General features: G+C 41.9%; 2 protein-coding genes across 3 annotated transcripts; one reads left to right on the top strand and one right to left on the bottom strand.

Moving 5' to 3' along the window:
- The first annotated feature begins 4,683 nt into the window (after positions 1-4,683).
- On the top strand, positions 4,684-5,824 carry LOC106336239 (pectinesterase 1). Its single transcript, XM_013775010.1, has one exon. It carries the CDS (start codon positions 4,962-4,964, stop codon positions 5,649-5,651), a length of 690 nt encoding a protein of 229 aa, XP_013630464.1. The 5' UTR covers positions 4,684-4,961; the 3' UTR covers positions 5,652-5,824.
- Positions 5,825-5,996: 172 nt separating this feature from the next.
- LOC106336240 lies at positions 5,997-6,954 on the bottom strand. Of its 2 annotated transcripts, none has more exons than XM_013775011.1 (4): positions 6,672-6,954; positions 6,524-6,587; positions 6,337-6,433; positions 5,997-6,252 (listed from the first exon to the last, which is right to left on the bottom strand). In XM_013775011.1, the coding sequence occupies exons 1-4, from the start codon at positions 6,849-6,851 to the stop codon at positions 6,174-6,176; spliced, it is 420 nt and encodes a 139-aa protein (XP_013630465.1). In that variant the 5' UTR covers positions 6,852-6,954; the 3' UTR covers positions 5,997-6,173. The 2 variants fall into 2 exon arrangements, with proteins under 2 accessions (XP_013630465.1, XP_013630466.1); XM_013775012.1 differs by having other exon boundaries at positions 6,341-6,433; positions 6,672-6,948.
- Between the last annotated feature and the right edge of the window lie 9,806 nt (positions 6,955-16,760).

Here is a 16,760-nt window from a genome sequence, read left to right as displayed (position 1 = left end):
TCAGAAGTGCATTTGTTGAGTCGCATCCTTCTGGTTCTTGCAAGAAAGAAGTGGTTTTATTAGGTTCGGGAATTTTCTCAAGCAATGAGGACATAACTTTAAAAGCAAAAAGTTGCAGCGCCAGAGGGAACCCATAACACGCTGTTGACTGCTGTTTCAAACGAAGGCGCATGACCGAAAGGGATTTATCCATTTTAGAAGGATCAGAAGGTTGAGGTGGTTTCAATCTAGACAGAGTGCTGACGAATGCCTCTCTCCCCCATGGATATTGAAGAAATGATCTGGTGTCTTCCAGCATCTCGACGTAAGCAGGCGTCACACGAAGAAGTTTGTGACCACAAACCAGGAGCCCATCTACAAGCGCAATGAGAGCTAGTGGCAACCGCTTCCACTCAGGAAGACTAGGCTGTTCAAGCATACGAAGAACATCCCATCTGGTACAGTCACGTCGTCATCTTCAGTTTCAAACAACTCTTTCCACATACGTCCAGGTGTGGCATCGATAGATTCTGACCCGTTTCCAACTTTTTCCCTTTCAGGCTCGTATTTCAGCCTCGTGATGTCTCCGAACTCACGCAGAGAAAAGCGTAGTGGCTTGTCTGCAAACAAGAACTAAAGCTCATATAGGCACATCGTAACCAGCTGACGGCTGAGGAGAGAATGTACAAGTTTCGCAGAGTTTGAGCAGCGCGATACAGGTATGTGGAACAGAGCTCCAAACTGACTTCCTAGCAGAAAATTCATTTCAGGGGAGCCTCTTAGCAACTTCACTAATGATCCAATGATACTCGCCTTTGAATAGATGTTCAGCCGAGGTTTGCCAGGATAGCAATTACGTGCGAACAGTCTTTCCGGGAAAGTCGGCGTGGTGACAATAAATTCTGGCTCGGTGGATGCAGCTTCGTCTTGTTCAGTGGATGCAGCTTCTCTTGGTCGGTGGATGCAGGTTCCTCTAGTTCGGACTTCGTGCTAATTACTGAAATACAATGACCAAATCCAGACATTTACCCAACGCTTTATTTTTAAAAACTTTTTCCAAAGAATTTCACAGCGAAGCTTAGCGAAAGGAGATACCTGCATAACGAGACGCAGTTTTGCCTAGTCGGGGAATTTTCTTGGGATTTGCTTCTCTATCACTGGCGCATTGACTACGAGTCACCCTCCTCGAGGGCGTTACGCTGGAGGGGGATACCATGCCGATCTGGGTACAGTCGAGAGTGGTTCTTATGTGGGATTCTTCTTATGTTTGGTTCTCAATTGCAGCTGTTTAGAGGTGGTTCTGGTATATTTTGATATTAGGGATGTTTTGGTTTTTCTAATTTCCTTCTTTTTTATTCTTTTATTAGGTTTTTTTTGAATTTTTAAATAAAAAATCAAGAGGTGGCACGGTCGTAATATCAAGAACCACGCGCGTCCTCTGTCGACATTTCACAAGTCTGGAAAAGGCGATTTGTCCAATTTGCTAATTTAAACTTGAGGTCGCCCAACTCCCTAATATCAAACTTGCAATTTGCCCAATTTGCCAATTTTTTCTTATTATAATCTGAGTCACTTTAACAAAAATTATATTTCCTTTAATTTTTTCTTACATATTTCTTCGTATAATTAAACAATTTTCTTATTTAAAGTATTTTCTTAATACAAAAAATAGCAAGATTTATAAGAATTATCTTTTTCCTTATTTACAATTTTTTGCTATTTTCTGAAATTCAATTCCTACGTTAGAAAGGAAAATTAAGTTACTTAATTAGTTATTTAACTATACAATTTCACATGTGGTTTAGTTAGGAAGGAAAAATGAAATTAAGTTATCTTATTTATTTAATTACTAGGTGATAACTATACAATACTCTATGTTAGTTTGGAATGTCATACCTCAAATCTAAACTGTCAAATTTTTGACATAAATCTAAATTATCATATTTTCATCTATTGTTAGGATTTTTTTTGTTATTAGCATAAACAAATTTGATTAAGATTCTTCTAACCAAACATGACACTCTAAATCTATGAAAACAAATTAGGACATTTTAACTCGACCACCATGTGCAAGACTATCCGTCATTATATTTTGAGTCCCAGGAATATGCATGATCGAGAATGTTAAGAACACTTCTTGATCCGTTGTATTTCCTCTATTTGATCATGCAAGATCAAAGTGAATAGCATGGGAGTTTTGTAAATATTTGAGGATTGATCAAAGTGAATAGCATGAGGTTTTGTAAATATTTGAGGATTATATTTTTTCCCAATTATTAGATTTTATTAGTTTATGAAAATCAAATAATTAACCAAATTAATCAAAATATGATACTACAATAATAATTAACAACATTAGCAAAAATAAATTAGTTTTACCAAATTAAAACCACTATACAATTTCAGAAATAAATATCGTGACGAAGGTGAATGCTTTGTAAATTCAAACAAAGCAACTAAACAATCCATAAATTATAATTGAAATTAAAATACACGAAAAATAAAAGCTAAAACTAATAAAAATATTGCCAAACTAATTATACTTTAGTTTTTCGTAAATATTCATTCCCGCTCTTGCAAGGATCAACCACCCAGTCAATTAATAAATGCTAATCAAGTAATATGTTTAAGATTATTTTTTTATTAAATTTTAATTATATGTGTGAAGGCGTTGAGATCACGGGGACCAAATGAGGTTGTGAGCTCTCACCCGACAACATGAGGAACACATGGGCAGATTGAGGTGGTATGGTCTTATGTTGGCATTGTCCGGGGTTATCGTTGTTTTCTGTTGTTTGCTATTGCTTTAGTGGACGTTCTAGATAGATACTTTTGCTATGTTGTTTGATGCTATGTTGTTTGATGATTGTTGGTGATTGATTGCAGAGCTCATAGAAATTTCTCCGCTGAGTATTTGTCGAAATACTCACCTCTTCTTTCTTTTCAGGTGAGTTTGAGTAAGTGCAAGAGTAGTCGTCTCAATGTGGTGTTAGATTTTGGATTCTTAGTTTTATTTATGCTATTTAGATTTAAGATTTTTTTTTAAGATTTAGTAACTTTGTTTTAAGCGTATCTGATAACATTTTTGTAAAAAATTTTGTTTCGATCATTGGGAATAAGATTTGTATTGGTTTTTTAAATGTTTCTTGTGGGTTAAGGCAATGTAAATACATGCCGTCTATGTTAAATAAAGAGCGAACGTGACAATGTTATTTATATCGTAATATTAAAATTAAAATTTTAATATGTGTTTATTACAAATTTAATTATTTAATATATACGAATTTAACTGTACTATTAAATAACCGTATAATATTTTAATTATGAAAGAAAATAAAAATAAAAATAGATAAACTAATTAATGAAATTAGTTTAACAATTTTATTAAATAAGAATAAAATATATTAATTAAATATATGGTGTCCTTTTATCTCGATTGTAATTCATTTAATAACACCATTTTTCAATTTCGTATTTTGGAATTTCACTGGAATTGACTTAAAATTTAGTGTTAATTTTAGGTAAGAGCATTTCCGATATATCACTTTTTTTTTTTTAAATAGAATAACTTTATAATATAGCTGAGTTTTTTTTCCAACTCTATCCTATCCCGAAGTAAAAATAAAATTGTGAACAAAAATAAAATTATTATTTAATGAAGTAATTCCATCTTTTACTTTATAAGGAGTGTAAAATTGAGTAAAGTTTGAATATTTTTAAGGGCAATTCTCTCAAATAGACATTTTTAAGTTTTTGTCACAAAATAGACCCCAAAAACTAAAATGACCAAAATAACATTTTTATTTTGAAAATTTTAAATTTATTTTAATTTTCAAAATTTGAAATCCTATCCCCAAAAGCCCACTCCTCAACTCTAAACCCTAAATCCTAAATTCTTAACCCTAAACCCTAAACTCTAAACCCTAAACCCACCCCTTAACTATAAACTCTAATGTCTAGATTAATTAACCTTAGGGGTATAAGTGTATATTTACTTCTTTTGATAAAACATTTAAATTTATTTTGGTCATTTTTATTTTTAAGGTCTATATTTGTGACAAAAACTTTTTTAGATCTATCCTAACGAATTTCTCTATTTTTAACTCCAAAATTTGGATGCAGAAAGTGAAGTGGAGTTGAAAATGTTGCAAGTGAACCACGAGCTGTGCCTCTTAGGACATGATTAACCCCGGTCTCTTAGCCGAGGTTTTTAACTCATGATTTGACACTTTTTTGTTTTTTATTTTTTTACAATTTTCGGGAGACCGCTCTTAGAGCATGATTATTAGAGGGTTCTCAAAGTGAGGTTCTTAGCGGAATATAAGAACTTGTCTCTTAACTTTTAACTAAAAAAGCTAAGAACCGGTTCTTAAATAAGAGTTTTAAGAGACGGTTTTTAGTTTTTTTAATTAAAAGTTAAGAGACGGATTTTTATATTCTGGTAAGAACCCCACCCTAAGAATCTTATAATAATCATGCTCTTATATCTCTAATTTAAGAGACGGTTCTTAGCTTTTCTTAATTATTAAAAACTAACAAGTCCGTTAAAAGATCGGGGCTAGTGATGGTGTTAAGTTTGTCCATCACAAGAAGCCGTAAGCAGCCCATAACCACAGCCCATAACCACTTTGGATATTTCTTTCATACGGTGCGGTGCGCAACTGCATCACAGATCCTATTCCTCTTGTTACCGCATCGTTCATAGAACAATACCAAAAGTAAAATCGCCAGGTTTTTTACCTTTTGCCAAGGTTTTCCATTATTAAGCTAAATCATTCGAAAGATACATACATACATTACCCACGCGCGTGAGAGCAAAAGATTTGAAACTTCGAAGACGTGTGAATGAACAAATGCTACAAAGTCTACATCCCATTCCCATCTTTGATTCAACTTAAGTTTCGTTGACTTTTATCTCCAAATCTCAAAGAGAATCATCTTCTTCCAGTTTCACAGATCCAAACGACCAAACCCCCTTTGCAATGGAGTCGATCAACACCTTGAAAGGCTACGGCAAAGTATCCGACCAAGAAAACCAGATTCCATCTTCACTCCCCAAGCCATCATCCCGCAAAACCCTCATCGCCACCATCTCCATCGTATCCTTCCTCTTGATCCTCGCCGTCGTCGCCTTAACCGCGGGAGCCTTCACTCGTCCTTCCCACAACCCTCCCGTCTCCTCCAAGCCTCTCAAGATAGTCTGTGCCGTGACTCGTTACCCACAGACCTGCTTCGATGCTTTATCTTCTTCTCTCAACGAATCGGACCCTGAATCAATCCTCGAGCTTTCTCTTCGGATCACTTCTGAAAAGGTATCGACCTTATCCATGTCTTTCCGGTCAATCGACGATATGCCCGAGGAACCGGCCGTTAAGGACTGCGCGAAACTGTACGCCGACGCGGCGAGTCAACTAAACGAGACGCTATTGGAGATCCAGACGGAGAAGAAGAAGAAGGGAGGGAATTGGATGACGGAGAAGGTCGTCGGAGATGTTAAGTCTTGGATCAGCGCCGCCATGACTGACGGTGAGACTTGCTCCGATGGGCTTGAGGAAATGGGAACTGTTGTGGGAAACGACATCAAGAATGAGATGGTGACGGCTAATCAGATGATGAGTGTTTGCTTGGCCATTGCCAGCCAAATCAAGAAGCTTCTCTTGATTTTACACTAAACCAAACACCAAAGCTTCCAACTTTTTCTTTCTTTCTTTCAATATCGAATTCTCAAGTATGTGTGTGTGTGTGTGTGGCTTGTTCTCTTCTGTAATTAATTACTACATTGGTTTGTTGTTTGTATATGTAATTCGATAAGAGCTATATCTTAAGTTGTCTATATTACATTCAACCCTTTTAGATTCTACTCTCAACCTACTTTAAGGTTTACATCAAAACGAGTTTCAGTGTTTCCTTCCCTAGACTTCTGAATTGATTCTGATACTCAAAACTCATCTTCCGGTGTTAGACTCTATCCTTTCCTTTGAGACACTAGTTAATTTACAATATTGCAAATCTTAAAAGAATGTCCACAAAAACAAGAATACAATAAAAAGACGATGGTGTTCGATAACAGATTGTTGTAGAGTATATACATGTTGGTTATAGAAGAGCATTGATAGAGAGAAGACTACTTGTAAGGTTTATAAAGAGTGTTTTCGAATGGTACATGATTCAACTTTTGAAGAGGCTTTTCTGTATTACTGATCCTGGGTGCTCAAGAAACCACCAAGGAAACCAGCTCCATTGCAGTCCCCACACAAAACCAAGTTCTTACCACTGCCCACCACAAGAGGTTTTGTTTGTTGTTGAAGTAGGAAGAAAGATGAAGAAGAAGAAGAAAAGAGAAAGATGTAGGCTAACCTACAAAGCCAACAGGAGTCACCAACTTTAAACAGCCCATTAAAATGGTCGATCAAATTCACACCTCCTCCTTTGCATTGAGAACATGCCACCGCACCTTATCTCACACAAAACCATTTTGGTCAAAAAATTTAAGGGACCAATTCAGTTGTACAAACTCTTTAAAAAAATAATGGCAAGCTCTTACCCTTGCCTTCACAGTTTGGACAAAGTATGCTGTTCGATTTAGTGGTCTGATTACCGTCTGTGGCCTGTTGTTGGTTCCAAAATATGAGTTTTTTTCTTTAGTTGCAAGATGGAGTAAGCGGATTTGGAAGAGAAGAACAGAACCGAACCTGAATCTGGAAGCTTTTGGATTTACAAGTATGAAACACTGGTCTCTTCTGACCCAACGACGAGCTCTGATCACTTATTGGGAAGAAGAAGTGAGTAGGTATAGGGCTTTTGGTGGGAGATTGGAGGTAACAGGTAGGAGGAGGAGAATAAGGAAAGAAGCATCCTAGTGAATTAGCCATTTCTGTTTTTTCTAACCCACTCGGTAGCAAGATAAGATGCTCTCCCTCCCTCTCTTATTTCTGTTCGTGTGTTTTCCCTTTTACCAAAATACCATCAACTTTAGAGCTAATTATTTCCTTACTGTCCTTTGGTTATGATCGTTGTTTTAGTATCTTAGGACAAGAAACGACAAAGGTTTAGAGATAATTTCCTTATTTTTTTCTTTTCCCAAACGACCCAAAAGAGCCATAACTTTTCTGATCTTATGAACAAACACCACAAGAAAAAAAAAGCAAAGGCGAAACCCAATATGACACTAAAAGATGCTAAATACAAAGATCAAGGGTCCTTCAGTAGATGCGCTCTCTCTCTATCCAGTTATTAAGTAGCGTTTGCTACTCCTTGTGGAATAGCCGTCCAAGACTCATTCCTTAGCTTTAAGCCGTGAAGAGCAAGAGTCAGCTGCGCTAGCATACCTTGAAAAATGCCTTCTCACATTTGAACTATTGTACATTACTGGTGCCTGTGTCTGCACACGCCCTCCCAAGTCTGAGGTATCTTGTGTCTGGCCATCGGGTTGCGTCGGAAGTACAAGAACCGCGGTACCAGGAGTAGTCGCAGCAGATTGTTGAAAGCCGGCCCCTTGGAAACTGGGAAGTCCTTGACACTGAGATGCTAGTTCACTCTTGCTTCTATCTCGGATTTGTAGTCTGAAACATTGATATTTCTTCCTTGAGCTCATTCTTCTATGTGGTCACTCTTGGACCTAATTTTGGTCAATACCATAATGGGCCGCGATCAAAGGCATGAGCCTTAAAGGGCCACAGCCCGTAGCAAGAATACGAGCTCGAGAAGGAGTCGCCGAAGTCGCGGAGATCGTGCAACAAGAAGCTGAGATCGCGGAGCTACCGCTGAGATCTCGAAGTCGACTTACTATAAAGGAAGAGGAGGGGAAACAGAGGAGGACACGTTGAAAACCCTAGAGAGAGCTACATATTTACATCGATCTTGTTGTCTTCCCACTTGGAGATTCTTTCTTTACCGATCTTGTTTGTATCACTCGATCTAGTTCAATTCGTTGTATTCGATCTTATTCATCAATAAAGTCCATTTTCACCTACTGGAAACTATTTAACATCGTTGCCTACATCATTTGTCTTCGCTAGATCAAACCCCGATCACTATCAAATACTTAGTGTAGATTTTAGGTTCTACATTTTGGCGCCGACTGTGGGGAAGATAAACGAAAAACATCTTTGCTACCGATCTAAGTTTCCTAAGCGCGAATATGGATCCCAGCCAAGCCATCGGAACCACACCCTCGAGAGCCAACAACGTCGATCCTATGGGATCCGACTCAGGGACCGAAACAGTACCATCTGGGCCAACGGGAACCAGCGGTGCAACCGGAACGACCCAGGCGCAACCAATTCCTCCGATCGGGACTTCGAGTCAAGATCGATCCCCTGCGATCGACCAGACATCGATCCCAGAACGAGTCGGAGCACGAGTCTGGAACCGCCCCGGGGACTGGCAATCCGCCGACGATCCGACCCTATCTCAATCTAGACCAATTTCACCGACTCCTCTAGCCCAGACTCGAGGAGAGCTGATCGAAATTCGGGGAATGGTCTCGACCCTAATCGATGAAATTCGCAGTCAAAAGATTGCGAACCAGACCATCGCTAATCGATTGGAGCAAGCTGAGAAGGAGCTCGCAGATCACCGAGCCGCGAACTCTCGAGAAAGGAATCAAACGTCCCTAGATCCATTAAGGAGTACATCGAACCCCCAAAATGCCGGTCTGTTCGGAACTCCGGAGATCCCAAGCGCTCGATCTGGACGCTACACGGGAGAAAACTCACAACTACCGCCGCTGCAGAGCATGACCCACCGAAGCTTAAGCTACTGTGGATTAGACGAAATCGATACGGGGTTCCAACACCCACGAAGCACTCCAATCCAATTCCAGAACGGATCGACTGAAAGGCATACCGCCGCTGCAGAGCATGACCCACCGAAGCTTAAGCTACTGTGGATTAGACGAAATCGATACGGGGGTCCAACACCCACGAAGCACTCCAATCCAATTCCAGAACGGATCGACTGAAAGGCACGAGGAACTGAGAACTCGGATCCCACCACCAAACCCTTTGATTCCCGAAAATCAAACTCCATCCGCGACAAGGACACTCCATCAAGCGGGATTTGATAACTTAACATAACAAGCTCGGAGGCACGATCTTCACGGCCACGTCAACATCGACCCCCAAAGGGAAGATTTAGGGATCCCGAGCGAAACAAGAGCATTTCAGAATTACATCGAAAGAAATGATGCCGAGCTCAAAAGGATACATGCGATCGTGCATATGGCGACGAGCTCTGCCCCAGATATCGACATGGTCATCGAAGAAACAAGAAGGACTCCGTTTAAAACAGAATTGCCAGCGTAATACAGCATCACGTTGGGATACTGAAATTCCCCGAATACGCCGGGAACACAGACCCGAAAGCCCATGTACGAGTCTTCCGTCTAGCGATATCAAGAGCACACCTCACCGACGACGAAAAAGAGGCCGGATATTGCCGTTTATTCGCCGATAACCTCACTTGAGCCTCCCTAGAATGGTTCGCTGGACTAGAAGAAAATTCTATCGACAACTTTACCCAGTTGGTGTCTACGTTCCTAAAACAATACTCAGTCTTCATAGAGACAAGAGTTACCGAGGCAGATCTTTGGAATCTCAAACAAGCACCTTTCGAACCACTAAGAGCGTACATAAACAAGTTCCGTGAGATCAAGGCTAAGATTTCACACCCGAACGAGGTCGTCTCCCTAGCGGAATTGAAGAATGGCGTCTGGTTCTCGTCCAAATTCAGAGAAGAACTGGCGGTTCGAACACCTGTTTCATTGGACGATGCCCTACACCGAGGCTCTTACTTCGCCACCCATGAAGAGGAGGTAGCAGCGTTACAGAAGCAGTATAGCGCGAACAAGAATAACGTGACCAAAAAGCCTACTGCTCCTAAAGAACCAACCACCAAAGGGCAGCACTCTTATGCAATAAATAATTCGCCACAAAAGACTTCAACATACGATCTCAGCAAGTACTGCGCCTTCCATTATCGCAAGGGCCACGCGACCGAAGAATACCGAGTCGCACCTTGCAGTCAAAACGAAAGCAAGAAAACCACTGAGGAAAACGGAGAGGAAGAAGAAGAACCAGTGACTCCAAAATCCAACCGAAAATCCAAAGTCTCGACAAACAAACGAGGCAGGGAAATCGAATAGGAATCACCGAGTTCTCCACCCCCGGCTCCGAAGAAAAGAGTCGACATGATTTCGTGGGGACCAAGTAAATACGCAACCAACGAAACTAAGAGTCAAACCGAAGGGAAAATTCGCTTCAAGATCTCGGTAGCAATCCGCACGTTGGAAAATCCCGACGAAGCGACTCCCCCTCCCCGTGTCACTCAATACAACCCAAACACAAAGCCTCCTTGCGTAAAAATCTCCAACTTCAAGCAAAAGAATAAAATGACCAAGATTCGCAAGCTGCTGGAAAAACCAATTCAGAAAAAGACAGAATGCAGACTCTCAATCGCAATCTGTCTGGGGGGCAGAGACACTACCGACCAGCACTGACTAAGAGGTCGAATTTTCTGGCCCACAACAAGGGCAAAAAACGGATCGACTTCATTTACGGAGGCTCTAAGTTCTGCAATTCGATCAACTCAATCAAAGCATACCAACGGAGAGCTGAAAACAACGTAGGAATTAGAGAGCCCCTATCGGGTCCCGATCACGAAATCACCTTCGACGAAAACGAAACCACAGACCTCGATAAACCACACGACGACGCTCTCGTGATACGAATCAACGTCGGTGGCTGCGAACTATCCCGAGTAATGATCGACACCGGAAGCTCGGCCGATGTCCTCTTCTACGAGGCGTTTAAAAGAATGGGATTCACTAAAGCACTTCTAAAGCATGAGCGAACTCCCCTCATCGGCTTCGCAGGAGAGACCACCTATTCTTTCGGATCGATCGAGCTCACGGTAACCGCTGGAGAAATCAGAAAAATCGTAGAATTCATCGTGATAGACCGTCCACCCCCATTCAACGCAATCCTTGGGAGACTTTGGCTATACATCATGAAGGCAGTCCCCTCGACATATCACTAATGCCTGAAATTTTCAACCCCGAAAGGAGTCGAAACTATCAGAGGAAGCCAGAAGAGCTCCAGAACATGCTACCTCGCGAGCTTTAAGGACATCGAGGAACACCCATAATCAAGCAGCCAAAATTAATGACAGACGTACCTACGTACACGAACAATCAAACAACATACCCTATCCCTGGGAAAATAATCAAACTACGTTATGACTTGATCCCTCGACGAGGGTACGTAGGCAACTCACGACACGAGTCCAGTCACCTTCCACCTACAGAATCCAAAGTGGGCATATCGCAACCCCCGACGAACAATGGCACGACAATATCAAAAACTGCCTTCTTTTCACAAATACGTAACGAAACAGAATCCGACATCTTAATAAATACAGTTCTTAGACGTTCGAACACATCAGACTTCTCATATCAGAAAATCGCATAACTGCGACAGTTGACCAAAAACCAGGACCCTGATCAAGTCCTCGGTCGCGGCCAACTCCGCCAACAAGCACGACAAAACTAGCTAAAAAAATCTTTTGTTACATCAAAACTGTCGATAAAAGTATCTACAACAAATCACATGGCCCCAAAAGATCGGCCTCACATAAAACATAAAAATGGCAACAAACAAATCGGGACCCACGATCCCTTCTTTATTAAATAGAAAAATAATAAAGCAACAAAAAGCAAAGGGAAAATCAAAGGAAATCCCTAAAGCTACTTTTTGATGCTGAATTCACCATCCTCAAAGCGATCACCCGAGCACTTCGCCACGTCGTCCGCCGCAGAAGGGACCTTAGCAAAGAAATCCTCTGGCAGATCCTCCGAAATTTGGGGCAGGTCGAGCTTCCCAACGGAGAAATTCGAAGTCGCCATCACATCGACCTCGAACCCAAGCTCGACCTCCTTCGCTCAAAGCCGCAACAACTCATCCGAAGCCGGGAGATTGTTGTCCATGATCTCCTTCAAGAGATCAATATTTGCCACGACTCCCCGAAGACGAGCCTCACAATCAATTGCAGCCTACTTCTTTTCTTATTTCTCCTTCAGAGAGACCAACACATCCAGATAGCTATCCGCCATAGTCCTTTTGGCGTCATAAGTCGCGCGGCGAAGGTCACCAGAGAACTTATTGGCATAAGATTCAACCTTCGATTCCGAGAAGGAAACTTGCTCGAGGGCCGACTTACTTCCGTTGCTCACAACTCGCAGAAGAGCTTCGAGCGAAGCAGCCTGATTCCCCAGCTTTTCAGCGGCAGCCAGTTGAGCAGCATTGGCACTCTCCCGGTCTTGAGCCATCTTTAAACCGAGCTTCAGCTCGCGAATGACCTTCTTTATTTCATAAAGTTCGTCAGAACGCGGAACATCCTGCAGGCGTTTTTCTAAAGTCACCGCAAACTCGTTGTTAGCTTCCACAGCCTGAAACAGGGCAAATCAGTATAGACAAAACGAACCAAAGATTCGTCAAGGATCAAATTTCAAAAAGAACGACATTGGCATGGGCCACAACCATCTTTACGTAAGCCTCGCGCTCCGTCATATTACGCAGAGAAGGAAGAGGACATCCAGCAAGTTTGAAGTGCCTCACCAAATGAGCAATACTATCTGGATCTTCCGTAATAGGATAATCCTTGGAATGCGAGAACTGCCAATGAAACGGCTTAGCAACAGCCGCTTCACCCGGAATACTAAGACAATGATCCAAACCATTCGTTTTAGCCTTCTTCTGAGGACGATCACGCCCCTCCAAACCCGTTGGGTTACTTGACTTAACACGAGAAACATATTTTTCACCCTCGGGATTTTTGCCCCTTGGGTTGAAGGCCGCAGAAGTCGGGTCTCCTCACGAAAACTTCTGTGAGCGCATCACTCACATCTCCGGATCGAATACGTTCCGCATTGGCACTACCAATTCGAGTTCGTACCCTATCGGAATCGCGAGAGTTTGATCTTCTCGAAGTCATGTTCCTTTAGCAAGCAAAAACGAAACTAAATAAAATACTATGACGAATCCTAGAACAAAGCCAAAGCTTTATAAGGATCAGAACCTCGCCATATCTAAACAAACCGAACAAATATTATGCTTATCCATTAAAAGATATCCAAGATATCAAGATCGAAGATCGTCAAAAACAAAAGATATTAAACAAAAAAAAAGAAAAAACTAACTAGAAACATAATCATCGGGGACAGACGACCCCCCGACTTGATCCACTGAATCATCCGAGACTTGAGGAAGATCGAGCTCGGAGATCGACCAATCCGGCACGGCGGCTGAGGCGACAAGATCCTCGCAGTCTCCTTCCATTCCTTTTAATCGAGTAATCTCCACATCCACAGTCAGGCCCCCATCCCTGACCTCGTTCAGGAGATCGATGTTGGCGGTCACTTCTTGTAACCGGATCTCAGCAGACACTTCCTTCTTTGCTCGCCCACCTATCCTTCAAAGATTCAAGAACTTCCCAATACTTAGCCGCGATATCGCGACGAGCAATACGAGAAGCGCGGGGAATATCCCGATCTCTCTCGACCTCAATCTCTGCAATTCTTGCCCTTTGAGCAACCATTTGGGACGTGAGAACCTCTTTCTCCAGATGAACTCTCCTCCAGTCTTCAGTCAAAAGCTTCGATCTTTTCAGCATCCTCCTTCCCTTCTCGCTTGGTGACTTCGAGCTCCTTCGAAAGCCTCTTGATCTCAAAACCAATGCTCTCGATTTCCTTGTCATTCCGAGAAGCCACGACATGATCTTCCATCGTCACGACATATTCATTTAAAGCTTCCATCACCTGAGAAGAAATCAAAATAAGCAAATACCACAAAACAACTTTTCGAATAGAATGAAGGCGAGAAACGAACCTTAGAGCTTGCCACAACAACCTTGGCGTAGGCTTCCCTCTAGACAGAGGAAGCGAGAGATGGGAGACGGTAACCCGCAGACCTCATGTGACCAGCAAGGGAAATTAGGTCGCTTTGGGCCGCAAACGAAGAGCCATCTCCCTCAGAAACAAACCTAGGACGAGACGGACCGGGAAAGGCACCCTCCGATGACCGACGTCGATTGCGAGTTGACGCCACGGTCTCGTCTTCTGAGCCAGACAGGAGGTCGATTCTCTCCTGAAACATCTTCGTCGTCGGAATCATGAATTGAGATCAAGAGAGATTTTCCAGAAGCTCGGCCCCTCGATGCAGACCCAGAATTTTGAAACGACGACCTCCTCACAAGCTGTCTAGTTAGCCGATCTAAAGACTGGGTCTGAACAGAAGGAGTCGCTACGACCTCCTGGGAATGTTCGGCCTCGTATCCAGACTCGCCAACCAAAGGAGCTCTGTCGGTCCCTACCGGCAAGGCGAAGACAGTTTGAATCCGAGTTCGATCTAAAGTGGACCAGTTCGAACGACATCTCCAAAGGACCCTCACCATACTATGGATCTCATCTGACATTAAAGAGCTTCGAGAAGGAACTAAATCAAACAAAAATAAACGAAAGTTTTTGTCTTCGACACCCCAACATAGGCAAGAAAAAATTGTCAACACGTAGGCAAAAGAAAACTAACCGAACTCTCGGCCCAACGCCGAGGAAGCTGGGAGAAGTCAAAGTCACCCATAGATGCTTGATCCATCTTGGAAACAAAAAATTGCTCGTGCCACTTCTCGTCACGATAAGGGATGTTCTCGATGACATGGCGACCTGGATGCGGAGACACGAGGAAAGTACCAGGGTTCTGCTTATTCCGCTTCACCAGAACGAGCTGACGAAACTCGTTATGACCAAAAGCAAGACACTCCTCCCTAGCCTTAACCAAGAAGGCGACAAGATGCCTAAGAAAGTTCGGGAGAAGCTGGGTAAGCGATAACCCAAGCTCCGCCGGGACCTCGAGTATTGGCTCCGGGATCGGGAAGATAAGACCGCAGGAGTGAAAGAAGAAAAGATAGGCTCCGTAGTAGCCTTCTCTTACGGTTTCGGGAGTCTCATGTGCACCGGCCAAGTCAAGAACGACGGAATGATCAACCCCATACACCTTATCAAAGTTCTCAAGATCATCGGCTGTAGTAGTCGGACGAGGGAAATTGAAAGACGAACACATCTTGAGCTCAAAGAACAGAGAGATTCAGAGCAAAGAAGAAAGATACCAGAAAGAAGAAGCGGAGCTGAGGCAAAAAGAAGATCCTCTACTTATATATAAGCCACCTTAACGGCTCTATTATCGCTATCAAGAAAAGCAATTATGCCCTAGCCTATGCCCTAGCGGCGACTAAAGTATCCGTTACCGATTAAAATAATAATAAAAAAATGCGCCAACGAATGACTTTTTTTGAAAATGATCATTAAAACTTAATCCGAGTGATATCAGTTACCAAACGACAAGACCCATGTCAAAGGATAACCGCCCTTTTTCCTTTTCGATCAAATCAAAAGAGGCTGGGGGAAAAATGTTGGACCCAATTTTGGTCAATACCATAATGGGCCGCGATCAAAGGCATGGGCCTTAAAGGGCCGCAGCCCGTAGCAAGAATACGAGCTCGAGAAGGAGTCGCCGAGGTCGCGGAGATCGTGCAACAAGAAGCTGAGATCGCGGAGCTACCGCTGAGATCTCGAAGTCGACTTACTATAAAGGAAGAGGAGCGGAAACAGAGGAGGACACGTTGAAAACCCTAGAGAGAGCTACATATTTACATCGATCTTGTTGTCTTCCCACTTGGAGATTCTTTCTTTACCGATCTTGTTTGTATCACTCGATCTAGTTTAATTCGTTGTATTCGATCTTATTCATCAATAAAATCCATTTTCACCTACTGGAAACTATTTAACATCGTTGCGTTATAAAGATATCGTTGCCTACATCATTTGTCTTCCCTAGATCAAACCCCGATCACTATCAAATACTTAGTGTAGATTTTAGGTTCTACAGTCATCTACATAGTCTCCATCACAAAACAACTATCAAACCATTGTAGACTAAAGAGTGTTGACGCATAATCTGCCAACTACGTCTTAGCTTTTAAAAGGAGTCTTACATAGTTAGATACAGAGAGAAAAGAAGTGTGCTCCTCTCTAAGGGACTCAATCTGTTCAAAGACGTCCTTCAAGAAAGGAGTAGCTTCGCACATTATAGAAGCTTTCCCACTGTTACGCTGATTCAGTTTTGAGAAATTAAAAAAAAATATTTTCCCGGTTAGAATCACAATCAGTAACAGCATCCAGTTTTAGTAACACTGGTTATTTGCATGATTACACCACCCAACTCAGCAAATGTGTATTCAAATCTGTAGGAAAAAATCTCATATAGGACATAACCCTAAAAAAATTTCTCTTACAACGAACTCCATTCTACATGACCCCAAAGGATGATAAATTACCATAAGACCATTAATGAAAGTTTCACCTACACCATTGGATAGGCCTGGGCGTTCGGGTACCCGTTGGCATTCGGGTCGGGTTTTTCGGGTTTTCGAATTTTCGGGTTTACGCTTCTAGGTCCCATACTAAAATTTTATTAGTACGGGTCGGGTTCGGATAATAGCACTTCGGGTTCGGTTCAAAATTGTATTGCATCATAAAACCCATAAAGTAATCATATATCGTACGGATTCAGGTTATATCGGTTCGGTTCGGATATAACCAAAGTAAAAAACAAAATTTTTGAAGTAAAACATAAAGAAAACATCTAAATTAAATAAAAATTAATCTATCACATATAAAATTGATAAAATAACAATAAAATATTAAATCAAGCATGAAAACAAACATCATT

Source organism: Brassica oleracea, chromosome C3 (assembly GCF_000695525.1).
Source record: "Brassica oleracea var. oleracea cultivar TO1000 chromosome C3, BOL, whole genome shotgun sequence".
Lineage (NCBI taxonomy): Eukaryota > Viridiplantae > Streptophyta > Magnoliopsida > Brassicales > Brassicaceae > Brassica > Brassica oleracea.
This window is presented reverse-complemented; position numbering and strand designations above follow the sequence as displayed.

Bases quoted from the DNA above. Each gene is read 5' to 3' on its own strand.
- LOC106336239 (XM_013775010.1), top strand. From the start codon at position 4,962: ATGGAGTCGATCAACACCTTGAAAGGCTACGGCAAAGTATCCGACCAA.
- LOC106336240 (XM_013775011.1), bottom strand. From the start codon at position 6,851: ATGGCTAATTCACTAGGATGCTTCTTTCCTTATTCTCCTCCTCCTACC. The intron at 6,588-6,671 runs GTTCGGTTCTGT...AACCAACAACAG, and splicing joins CCAAAAGCTTCCAGATTCAG to GCCACAGACGGTAATCAGAC. The intron at 6,253-6,336 runs GTTAGCCTACAT...TGTGGTGGGCAG, and splicing joins GACTCCTGTTGGCTTTGTAG to TGGTAAGAACTTGGTTTTGT.